Below are 12,828 nucleotides of genomic sequence, written 5' to 3'. Positions count from 1 at the left end.
AATGTTATACTTATTTAATAACTTTAATAACTTAATTACATAAGTTGCACATTTTACACATTTTTTTATATAGATAGATAGATGATAGATAGATAGATAGATAGATAGATAGATGATAGATGATAGATAGATAGATAGATAGATAGATAGATAGATAGATAGATAGATAGATAGATAGATAGATAGATAGATGCTCTTTTGTCTTTTTGTTTCATCAAACCTTCCATCTAGATTTTATGTAATCACAAGTATTTAGTCAAGCATGAACTTCCATCACAGGTGAAATATAGATAGGCTTTGATAAATGATTAACTGATTTTGAAGACATGTTTCCAGAAGTGCACACCCCTTTGATTTTCCTTCCTGAGCCACAGATTGATGTCTTCTTGGGCTTGAATCAGCTACATTACATAGCATAATACTGAAATTTGTTCACTTTTGAATTGTTTAAAAGATTTGGAAAAGTTTAGCAGCTCTGAAACACTTTTCTAACAGCTGTAACAACAAAGTGTTTTGAATGTCCTACACCTCTGATGCTCTCCTCCAATGCAGAACTCATGTGTATAAACCCAGCTCATTTCTCAGTCACTTTAATGGCTCAGTCACACTGGGGTAAGAATACAATAGCAACCTCCTTGTATCTTGGAAAAATCACTGGGTAACCAGTGATTGATTTTAAAAACATTTTTCTTTGCTGTTGGAGACAGATTGCAAGAAGTTACAGTCACCAACTCGTCACCCAGAGGTTGAGCGTGTAACACCATCATAAAACGACCGCACAGGTTGCCTGTTGGGAGTTAACCTGTCTCCCAACAATCAGACTCAAACAGACTGGCGAAGATTAACAGATAACTGACGTCTTATTTATATATGAGACTAATTACAGCTCTGCAATTAATCCAGATTAGCTTGTCTGTGACATGTCTTTTTGCAATAGGGGACTTGACTCAACTGGTTGCTAATTGGTTGTATTCCGATTATATTTCTATGTAAAAAGAAGCTGAACACTTCTGTGCAGTTACATTGCAGTCCTGTGACAACTACGCCACTATTTTTTTTTTCATTTTTTATTGTTTTTTTAACTTTATTGCTATGTCTGGTTTTATTACTATGTGCATATTAGTATTGTACAGCACTTTGGTCTACCAGGTGTGTTTTTAAAGTGCTATATAAATAAATAAATGATGATGATGATGATGATGATATTTCTGAATTTGTTTTTCAAATCCATAAAGTTCTGGCTAGACTCTGAATGCAAGCAGTTAAAATGAATCTCCGTGTATGCAGACAGTCACAGACTTTTCACTTTTCTCAGAACATAAATGGGCCGGCTCATACATCAAGTGAGGATGTGCAGGTCTAATGTCTGTCACAGATGCAAAATATACTTTAGCTTTAAAAACTGTCTGCTTGCCTCCACACATTATGTATGTATAACTTGATGAGAATTAACTAACTATAACTAATGAGAATATTTCTCCCTTAAAAACAGCTTTTACTCTACAAAATGTTTACATACCCAACAGTACAATGAGCTAAAAAGCTTCACACTTATTTGTATTTAATGTTCTAGATACAATATTTATTCATTGATAATTTAATAAAACATGATTATTGCACAGGTTTAGGTCAGAATGACATCTGTACCATTACTTGCTCCATATTTGCATAAGGACAGTAGTAAGAGTCAAAAAGGTTAAAGCACAAATGCTCACATTAACAGACATTTTACATGACAGCAGCAAACATTAAACAAATACACAGTGGAAAGTTTGGGACTGCTTTGATTGCTGTTCACCAGGTTATGCACAACATTTTCATGACATTTCCAAAAACACACCAGTTATTACTGTGACTTGGCGTCATTTACCTTAACCTAAATGGAACCATGTTGTGCACTGTAGTGCTGTGAAGCGGCACTTGGATTTTAAGTGTAGCAATTTATCCTCCCGCGCTGTCCTGCTGATTTCCACCCATCCATCAGCACAGTCAGTGGGAGACACAGCATGTCACACCATCTTTACTGGGAGAGGCACCGACGCTCGGGAAGAGATACGAGCGGGACGTGGCTGGAAATGTTGATGGGCACTTTGCTGCTTCTGCTAATTGTACCTTTTCCAATCCTGTATGACACTCCATGTCTACAGAACAGACTGACAAGAGTTGTTTTTTTCAAAGCTCATTAAAAATCCCACTGTTTAAAACCACACCTCGAAGACAGCTACTCTGGCGTTGAAGGTGATGTCTTTAAATATTTGTTTTCCCTAACTAACAAGGTAGAATTAATGGAAAAAGCACTTTAAATATAGAAAAGCTGAAAATCTTGCATTATCTCTTTCGTGTCTGTAATCATGTATGCATACTACAGTTAGTGTTCTAGTTTTAAAAGGGTAAATAAAAAGTGAATCATTAATAAACAATGTTATTTTCCTTGTGGCTTTCAAGAAACATAAATGCATGTCATTAGCATGTTATTACAGGAGGTTTCTTCCTGCTAAAAGGGAGTTTTTCCTTCCCACTGTCGCCAAAGTGCTTGCTCATAGGGATCATATGATTGTTGGGTTTTTCTCTTTATGTATTATTGTAGGGTCTACCTTACAATATAAAGCTCATTGAGGCGACTGTTGTTGTGATTTGGTGCTGTATAAATAAAATTGAATTGAATTGAATTTATGGAGAAATTTCAGAAGTTAATGGACATTTCTGGTAAATATGATTTTCTCTGTATGTAGACGGCAACTGATTTTCAATTTTTCCCAATATATCACAATTAATGGCGTATTAGTATGATTCCCAAATTGACCACCAAACTGATAGCAGACTCGTGTCACTAAATCTCATTGCCGTTTTATCACCTTCTTGATGCCCCAAAGTTGCTTTGAAAACAGCAGCTGACTGTGAGTGGCTGCAGGCCCTGTCAAATTCATTGCATATGGTTGTTTTCCCTAGCTTCACTGTAGCATAACAATTCTGTTCTCTCTTTGTTTACCATGCACCAACTTGCTGCACTTCTCTCAAACTTGACATTTAGATCATATGGACAAATACAGCTAACCGAGTCGCTACTTCAGGCTAGCACCAATAGCAAGTCAAACCCATCATTATAGACTCTCAGGTTAAAGAAGCAAACTTAACAGCAATAAAAAAAACATGTTTACAGCCCAGTACAACAACAGCTGAGGTGTGTATGGATAGTTTCTCCCTTCATAACAACTGTGCAACAGGTGTAAGGCCTAAAGCTTTGAGTTGTCGCCTTTTTGATTGACTGCTTTGACTGCCTCTTCGGATGCTGTAACAGTCACAATTGTGTGGTGTCTCTTCAAGACAACCTAAATGAAGGGTTAGTGATTTCACAAGGATGCACCACTGCCCTCTGTTAGAGTATGGGAGAAGCGTGCTTGCATGTGAACACGTGGCCTGAGATGGACCTTAAAATTTCACCTCAATAACTCAAGGTAGAGTTACGGGTTGTAGAAACACTGCAGTTCATTTATGATAAGACAGCAGCCGTTCACCCAGGCCTTGTAAGGTTGGTGAAGAGAGTGTGTATTAAAGTACAAGCTCTATAGAATTCCCAGTACCAGTGTGGTCGTTGTTTGTGACTGTCCTGCTAAGTGTTTCTGCCGCCTCCTCTCAATACAACCCACGTTACTATGCACAGTAGCGAATTGCTGTTAAACCTGACCTACACTAATTTAAATCATTACATTATACATTTGGTTTTTTGGTTAGTGGTGCCTTTTGGAGCATTATCTAAAAATAATTTAGCAGTTACCTCTGTGCATTGTTCCAATACAGTTTTTAAAAACAGCCTGCTAACAATTATGGCTCCAAAACACCAGCCTGATGACAGCCAAAATTTAAACATCTGACTAACCATTACACCTCTGCGATAAAGCAAAATAACAGTGGCTATGTGTTTGCACATCTGTGTGGGCTTTTCTATTTAACTATGGGACTCTAGCCCTCTCACAGCAAACGGCTGCTGGTATTAACCCCCTTTTGTTTATATGTTACTCTTCAGTCCAGTGAGCAGATGACCAGAATGGGCACTGGATGGTGATTCAGCTCTTGGCACCTGATCTTCGGAGGGTTTTGTCCCAGTGCATAATGCCTGTGCTGGGACTCCACACACATGCACACACTTCCAAAGAAGCCTGAGACGGATTTGCCGTCCTGAAAAATAGTACGCCAATGTGCAGTGGCTTTGTGTGTTATTTTGGAAATGAACTGATTGGGGGGTATTCTGAAATAAATAATAAAAACCCAATAATATGAACGATTTCCTAACTGGACACAATGCCGTATGCCTGCTCTTGACCTGCAAAGAAGAGCAATGAATATGGTAATGATGTTGAAAGTAGGAATGACATTCTAATTCTCTCCCTGCTGTGCTTAGAGGGCTCTTTGTGGTTCATTTGCTGTGTATTTGCCTCATGTAGCCGTGCCGCCTCTCCATAAATGATTTGGATCTTTTACAAAACCTTTCGTCTCATTAGTGTATAAACCCAGTGTCATCAACACCAGGGGCAGCAGCCATTTGTGGTGGTTAACAGACAGAAACAAAGCTGAGATTCTTTTTGCCACGAGGACTTGACATTAATCTGCAAGTCTTATCCCACTCAGCCTGATCTCCTTGCCTCAGTTTTGTATACACCGACACACCAGTGATTCCTTCTTTTTCTTGGCAGGGTGGAACATTTACTGACAGAGTTTTAGGTCACTGGGGGACATTTGAAACACATACAATTAATTAGTTATTAGCGCTTACGGCGGTATCTTAAAGGAGAAGCAGATTTTTGAATATCTGTGACAAATTAGTCAGAGTTGTCTGTGAAGCTTACTGATGACATTTTGTTTCCGGAGGCAAACAACTCCACTGGCACAGGACATTTGGGGTTCGTAAACATAGCAACAGCATTACTCACAATCCAATAAACTGACTGGCTGGTAGTAGTATTAGTGTGCTTCCCCCCAAACATAAGGCCCAGGGGCCACTGGAACAATTGTTGGAAAATTTTAAGGGCATACATTATTTATTTGTAAAAATTTGTATTTTTATGTTTTAATGCTTTTCCTACTGATTAACAATTTATTTAATTAAATGAAATAAAAGTCGTCTTTTTAAAAAATATCTAATATAGAAACTTACAGTGAAATTCTTTTTCTCTACAGACTTTTCTGTGAATCGACAGAAAACACCCTTTCAAGTTAATCCCAAATATTTGTGCTCTAAGATTTACTTCATTTCCTACCGACGCATTTCCTTATTATGCAGATGACATACTGCTGAAATTAGACTTATTTCCTTAAGTTGGGATATCTCAGGATTAAATGTGTGGTCAAATGTCTCTACATGGACAGAAATGAGACTTTAACTGCTCCTACTTAAGATGATAGTAGGCTGTATGTGGTTTGACATCCCTGCTGCACATATTTGACTCGTTATACCCAAGGCTCCAGCAGAATACAAATCTGACTGTGAACCTAAAAAACAAAGTGAATATCATTCACTATTTAAAGCCTTTTGCCACACAAAAGGTTGATACTGGACTAAGGTGCAAAGGCCTCAAGGAAAACCTACATACTTCATGGGTAGCTTGGCAGCTAGTGTAGATATCCCCCCTGTTCACTTATCCATGCAGGGGGTGTATAAAGCAAACTCATGATAGGAGGATTGCTGTTGCCTGCTGTTAGAAGTGTGCTGAATTTTTACTTACCTCCATAACAACTGTACTTATATTTCTAATTTTCATATGTATCTCCTGAAAGATTTTCTCCTGCAGAAAGGACCCTGTTCTTTCACTAACTCCATAAGTGTTACGAGAAATTATGCTCGAGTATATAAAACTTCAGTTTTAACATATTGCCACAGATATCGCCACCACACCAGCCCTCTGCATGCCCTCCTTCACTACATCCATGACCCTCCTCTGCGGTTTTCTTCTTTTCCTCCTGCCTGGAAGATATAGCGACAAAATGATAATGGCTTAAAAATATAGCATCAATCCACGATATGATGCAAACTGTGTTTTTTCCATATGTGACATTGGAGGTGACAATTACTACCTTCATACTTATTTCTAACCAAGACTGCCAGATGCGTTTGGGGTGGGGATTGCCCCACCTTCACTTTACACCATTGTTCTACATTTTCTAATAAGCGATCCAATTTTCAATTATTCCTGTCCACTCAGTTCAGTGCAGACATTATGAAGTCTTTTTGTGTTGTGTTGACTGTTAAATTTCGTCAAAAGACAACAAATAGATTTTTTTATGCTATTACAATTCATGCAGGTCCAATAGGAACAAATTCACTGAGAGCAGTTTTCATTTTTTCTAAAATTTTACGTAATAAATTTTGTATTCAGTGATCTTAAAGTAATAAAAGAGCGTTTTTTTGTCTTGTTTTTTTGTCATTTCTGCACAAATAGATGCACTTTTAAGAATCTATAACTTCCCATTTCTCTATGTACGTATGCGTACATAGATACAGTGAAATGTATTCTTATGATAAGACTCTAAAAACAATCTATACATTAGAAAATTGATGTATCTCTTGATTGAAACCCCTGAGGATCACCACTTTTGTTCTTGTTCCCTGTTTTATCTGAACTCTGTGCAATAACTGTTTTCTGTAAATTGTGTTTATTTATTTATTTTGCACATTTAAGGGTATTTGTGTGTTAATTTGCATGATTTTGTCCCCACTGTGAAGAGAAAGATGGTGGTGGTGGCTTGTAGATAGGTGAACCCATCTTTCTATGGCAAGGTTACCTTTTAAAATCCCTGCTTTCAGCCTCTTCAGACAGTAATTTTGATTTTACTTTTTGAACCCCCACCACCCACCCACATATCAAATGAAACTGCTGCCTGCGTAACTACAAACTATCCCAAAACTAGATGCTTCTTGTGTTTGCCTTTAAAAGCAATATGCCAGTAATAACAGGAATTTCACACACAGCATTTAGCCAATCACCCGTACCAGTTCTCCCAGGGCAGTTTTTTGGTACTCATGTTGATTGCCTGGCAAAATAAATAAATAATACAAAATCCTGAAGGCCACTGTGCCTCTGCACTGTGTCCCTCGTGGGGCTAAAAGTGGGTCAGATAAACTGCCGCCTCCCCTCAGGTTTTTAGCTCTGCCTGTTGTGAGTTTCACCGGCAGTGAGTCGAGCCCGGCTTTTCTCAGGTCACCGTCACAAAATGTGAAAACTGTCATCCATTCATTACGCTTGAGCTCCACTGTGGAGCTTATTACCTGTGTAATCAAGAACCTCATAGAGACCTGTCAGCGCCTCCCGCTACATGACAGATCAACTCTGTGAAAAGCAATATTGTCCACATAATATCCCTCTTTTATGAAATGACTGCTTCTCTAACAGAAATAAGGGGCTGGTTGACTGAACACAAATAGCATCTGCACAACATAATTATATTAGCACCATTACTGTCTTTTGTAATCTGTGAATTGATGAATATTTCACAATTTTAACACAAACAATTGTTGAATACAAACCAGAGAGAGACGTAAGATCTGGGCGAGCATTTTTTGTGAAAAAGGTAGAGGTTCCAACACTGGCGTGTAGAGGAGCATTGTGTGTTACCAGCTAATCTCTGGCTGTCAGTTCTGCTTAAAATGGGGAGTTAGCTAGCCTAGTGAGGGACAGTGTGTTCATGCACCGCATCTATTATCTGTCACACAACATCTGGCACCAGGAAGTTGATGTGCTTCCTCATTCTGCTTTTTAAAACTCAGTCGCTGGGAAAAAATAAAGCAGATGGATATCTGCAGGGGCTGTATTCAATCAAGTAGAAAGAAAGAAACAAATACAGAGACAAACTAAATCCCAATAGTATACTGTATCTTTACCAGGCTCCATGGCAAATGCACAAACTCGACCACCATGATATATCCCTGTGAGATTGCTCTCAAGCTTCAATGATCAAGCAACTATGAGAGGAAAATGTTGTGCAAAACCTGGTTTGGGTCCTGTTTATTCTCTGGAGAGATGCAAACTTGGACCTCAGAGGCTGGGTGTGGCCATACTTACAATGAAGGATCTTTCTCAACAACGACACACACTGAGGGAGATTTGGAGAACAGATCCTTACCGTATTCTCTGTGAAATTGTAATCCAGGGAGTACTGTAATTTGCCCAGTTTCTGGTCCTCCTTGGGCTCTGCCTCTTTCTCCGTTTCAGTCAGCCCTGTCTCCGCATCCTCCTCATCCTTCAAGGCCTGAAGGAGACACCCACCAAGAGTCAGTGTCGCCTGTTTGCCGCTGGTGCTAGCACCCTGCCAGCCATTCCCCGCCCAGGTCCTGCCACCGGACCTACTCCTGTAAAAGCTCCCACTTGTTTTATGGTATACAAGGGAGAGGGGAGGGGGGGGGGAGCAAGCACTAAAACACCATAGCAGTTAACACCAGGACATGCTGTGTGATGCACTAAAACCCCGGGCCTCGTCCCCCGATGGTGCTTTTCTATCAATCTCTGGGTTTTTCAGTCTGAAGGGGGGGAAAGATCAAATGATGGCGCCAGAAATGAGAATGGGCAGGCATTAGTGAAGGAAGAAGGGTGGAGGGTGGAGAGAAATTAGAGAGAGATGATAAAAAGAGGCAGACAGAGAGAAAGAAAGAGATGCCTCTAGAAAAGATCATAGTAAGACAATTCCCTTGATGTTATTTCAGGCAGATCAAGTCTCTGGCAAAAACACATATCAACTGGGAACTGTCCGAAGTGGCAGAGAGTGAGAAGTGAAGTTGCCCTTTCCTAGACTGACACTGAGGTGAGGACAGCAGGTGGTGGCTCTGGTGATAGTGAAGGGGGTGTGGGGGGTGGAGGAGTTTGTTATAAGAACAACATGCGATTGAAGAGGCAAAGACTAGGTCTCAAGGTCATTCATTCAGCATCAAAAGTTGCCTTCCAAGAAGTCTCTTTCACTAGGCATGCAGAGCATTCTCTGTTGTACAAAACAGTGCTCTTATGTGAGTCCCCATTCCCAAAGTTTGGTTACATCCTCAAACATACAGTCGCATTGTCATCATAGCCCTAAAGGTTGGATGTTACCCCCTACGCCGATGGTAGCTAGAAGCATCATGCCAGCGGTGGGTGGGTAGATGTTGGTTAAAGGGGTTGTAATGTACCTCCCTGCTCCAGTTTGTCAAGTTGTGAAAGCAAAAGGCTGAACAACACTGATTGGTTTTAAAATTTGCCACTGAGCCACCTGGTCTCTGTCTTTGGTGAGCAAATCCAGTTGGGGCCTTTTTTTTTCTTTCTTTTTTTTAAAGACAGAAAAAGAGAAGCGGGTAAAATGATTGAGGAAATAATATTCCCTAATTTAACGAAAGTGTTTCCTTTAAACCAACTTGTGTGCGACTTTGCTACACCTGGGTTGACAGATGTGGTTGCAGATGCTGTGAAGCTTCCTTTTCATCACAAAGCTTCAAAAGAGCTTTTACTTGTAGAGCCTCTCAATCATTCTAGTTTGCTTGCCACCACTCGTTTGAAATGCAAATGAAAGATTCAAAAGGCAGGAGACTTTAGCTTGGCACGAGGATCAGTGTGGTTCAACCTTATCAATGCGCACCCAGTGTTTCTTTCATACATATATATGTGCATATGCAGCTTGTACACACATATATGCAGTCGATATACATGTACTGTATGCATAGTTACATATATTTGGTTCTATGGGAGTAGTAGTTGTTTTCAAGAGGCTACAAAAAAAACGTCAGAGCAGCAGGCTTAAGAAGATCCAACAGCAATTAGGAACCTACCGCCAGTGACCATCCCGAACAGTCATCAGACACAACACAGATAAGGAGGACATAGAAGGAAGAAACACAAATTAAAACAACCACACACAGGAGTTAACACACCAGAGTCTGGGCACACCAGGAGAAATGACCGCCTGCCTCGAAAGTGGCAGATTCACCAATCTCAGAGATTAGCTATTAGGGTGTCCAGTAACTGATGTCTTTTATTTTGATTAAAGCCTCTTTAGTTATAATTTTAAAAGCTGGATGGTGCAAAGACGGGAAGACTATTGGACATTAATGAAAACTCTTGTAATCTAACATGCTGCAGCGCTGCGTCGGATTGAATGACCTTGGTGGTTAATAAAGTTTTCCGCACTTCACTATTATCTAAGAAAATAAAAGACTCCTTAACATTTAAGTTATAATTAGCTCTTTTTCAAAAAAGAAGTCAGTCAAATGAACTAAGAAAACAATGTCAGTGGTTTCCGTCTACGTGGGTCCGACAGCAAGGGTGTTGCAGCAAATTAAACACATTGTGTGCACGATTCCACCGAGGATGGCAGTGAAACGACGCTCTGCTGGTGCAATTAGTGTGCTAACTCCATATCAAGTGTCAGCGTGTCACCGTTTCCTCGTTCTGTGCAGTTGAAAAGTAAGAGTTTCGCCATTTGTGTATCATTTGGTGACGTCATTTCTCTGGGTGGATACCACTTCATTACACAGCAAACGTTACTCACACTCTTCAACAAGTGAGCAGGTCCTCATATGACCAAAACCATAAAAAATATTCAAAGAATGAATGAAAAGCACAAAAATTATAAGCAGGAGAAACAAAAGAGACTAAAGGGTTCTCTTAAATCTGAAGCCACCTTAAGTGACTTTAATTTCCTTTAGTAAAAAAAAAAGGCTGAATGCAACTCTTTGGCTGCAATAAACACACAACACACAGAAAATATATGTGGTACAGTAGCAGCTCTTGCACCAAAAAATGCAACTTATTGAGAGCTATTCACTGTTATTAGTCACGTAACTGCTGCACAGTCCTGGATGGCAAAACACTGGAAAACCCAAAGAACTGCAGCATAAAACGTCGATATTCCATCAGTTTCAAGCCACAAATAGTTGCTAAAAACAGTGGCAATGGTTTAAATCTATCGTAAGGAGAGTCCTTCTCCTTAGACTGCCGTGTTTAGATTTTTGATGTAGAGGGGCAAACTGTTCTGCTGTTCGAAGGCTGGTTTATTCTCAGTTGCGAACATTCTCTGTTTTACTTCTTTCGAGTCAGCTTAAAGGCTGCTTAATTAGGCACAGGTGTAGCTGTTAAATACTTCTCAGGTAAATTCACACAAAATTTATGTAACAGGGCCCTGGTGGACTTGCTGGACGTAAAAAAAAAATGCTTGAGAGGTAAAAATCACTGTGTCATTGTAGAGTCTTTACCTCACGATATAAAGCACCGTGAGCTCTCCGATGTTGTCATTATTATTATTATTATTGAAAGAATAGAATAGAATTTATTGCTTCATTGGCAAAACTATAGTGAGTGTTACTAAACCAGGTCATAATATATGGTCTCCGTTTCAGACAGTTTTCTTCTACTCTTAGCTCTGTATAGTGACTAAAGACAGGAAGGGGATGTCAGGAACACATCCCTAACTGTGAACATTGGTTAAAGAAGGATTATTCTTAAATGTAAATCATGCCAAGCTATGGCAGTAGAGCTCAAGATTAAAATATATCACTGGAAATTTAGCGTACTATGTTTAAAAGGCACAACCTGCTGGACAAGAAGGATTGAATGTGGTTGGAATCCGTGTTATACTGTTAGCTTTTCTAAACAAACTGAGTCACTCCTGCATCCAATAAAAAAATAACAACTTATATTTGGGTGGAAACGGCTAGAAGACAGCAGGGAAAAAAGTCTTGTTTTGCCATCCAGGTGGGCGCTACTATGATACTATGATGTTACGTGGAAACTGTGTATATAGTTGAAAATGTTCTCTTAACAAATCAATTTGGTGAACTAATTTGTAATCATACAGAATCAGATTTCCTAAAATTGTAAGAAAAAAAATATATATTTCAAACACAGCATCAAATATTTTGGCATTAAGCTTCCTATTCAATTAGGATTGTGGGGATGGTAATTTTTCAGAATTTTAATAACAAAAGTTTAAAAAGTCGTTACCTCGGTTTTGGCCCCATCTATGACGTCCTTCATGTTGATGGCATTTTTGCCCTTGTCTTTGCCCTTCTTTTTGTTTTTCTTCTTGAATATCCATTTTTTGCAGACACAGAAGCAGCAAGCTAACACCAGGATGATGGCCACAAAGGCAATCGAGACGATGGCCCACGATGGCACTGTGAGAAGGACAAACAACAAAGAGATGTTCAGAAGTAGGAGTGAATCTTGGAGGCAAGTGAAAAACATTTCAGTGAACACTCTGAACCAAAGACCTGAAAAGTAGAGATTGTACCAAATTACAGGTGAGATAAAAGCAGGAAAAGCGTGTGTGACTACAGAGTTGGTACAACAGATCAGCACTAAGTCCATCAAAAAGTGTCAAGACTCCTAAAGATCGGACCTGACTGAACGGCTTCAGCCAATTTAGTGGAAGTAACAGATGTTGGCATTTTCCACTTGCCATTTAAACAAAAGATTCTCAGACAGCTGACACTTTCACGGTAATCACCGGCAACACAGAACTTGCTTTGGAGCGAGAGCTGTGGTGAATTGGCAGGGTGTGCCGGAGAGGCATTAGCAGAGGTGTGACCATGACAATCCACTGATGCAGTAAAACCAAACGGGTTCACGGGGTGGCGAGGGGTTTGCTTTCACATTGTTCTCATACTCTAAGCTTTCATATTACCTTTAAAAAATTTAATTGATCTTTTGTGTTTGGATTTAAGGCTTTGGGTTTCTTTTTAAATTTTCCCCAGAAACACTGCAGGTTTAGACAGAAACTTTCCTCCAAGGGAAACCTGCTAAGCCTAATCTCAGTGGTTACATTAAACCTGAACATTTTTAAGATAAAAGGCTGGAGAATAACTTTTTGGACCAGGCT

At 39.6% G+C, this 12,828-nt stretch overlaps 1 protein-coding gene across 5 annotated transcripts in view; it reads right to left on the bottom strand.

Annotated features, from left to right (window-relative positions):
• Positions 1–12,828, bottom strand: part of syt1a (synaptotagmin Ia) — a 216,846-nt gene that overhangs the window by 31,587 nt on the left and 172,431 nt on the right. For 4 of the 5 annotated variants that reach the window (XM_005923509.3, XM_014333938.2, XM_042220506.1 and 1 more), the window contains 2 exons: positions 11,952–12,124; positions 8,116–8,241 (listed from right to left, as the gene is read on the bottom strand). In XM_005923509.3, the coding sequence (XP_005923571.1) occupies positions 8,116–8,241; positions 11,952–12,124 (299 nt within the window). The remainder of the gene's footprint in view (positions 1–8,115; positions 8,242–11,951; positions 12,125–12,828) is intronic. The other variant, XM_014333939.2, reaches the window with a different exon arrangement.

The sequence above is a fragment of the Haplochromis burtoni genome, unplaced genomic scaffold, assembly GCF_018398535.1.
Source record: "Haplochromis burtoni strain Fernald_Lab_line unplaced genomic scaffold, NCSU_Asbu1 Contig_49, whole genome shotgun sequence".
In the NCBI taxonomy this organism is placed as follows: Eukaryota; Metazoa; Chordata; class Actinopteri; order Cichliformes; family Cichlidae; genus Haplochromis; species Haplochromis burtoni.
Note: the sequence above shows the minus strand (reverse complement) of the source record. Positions and strands in the feature narration are given on the sequence as shown.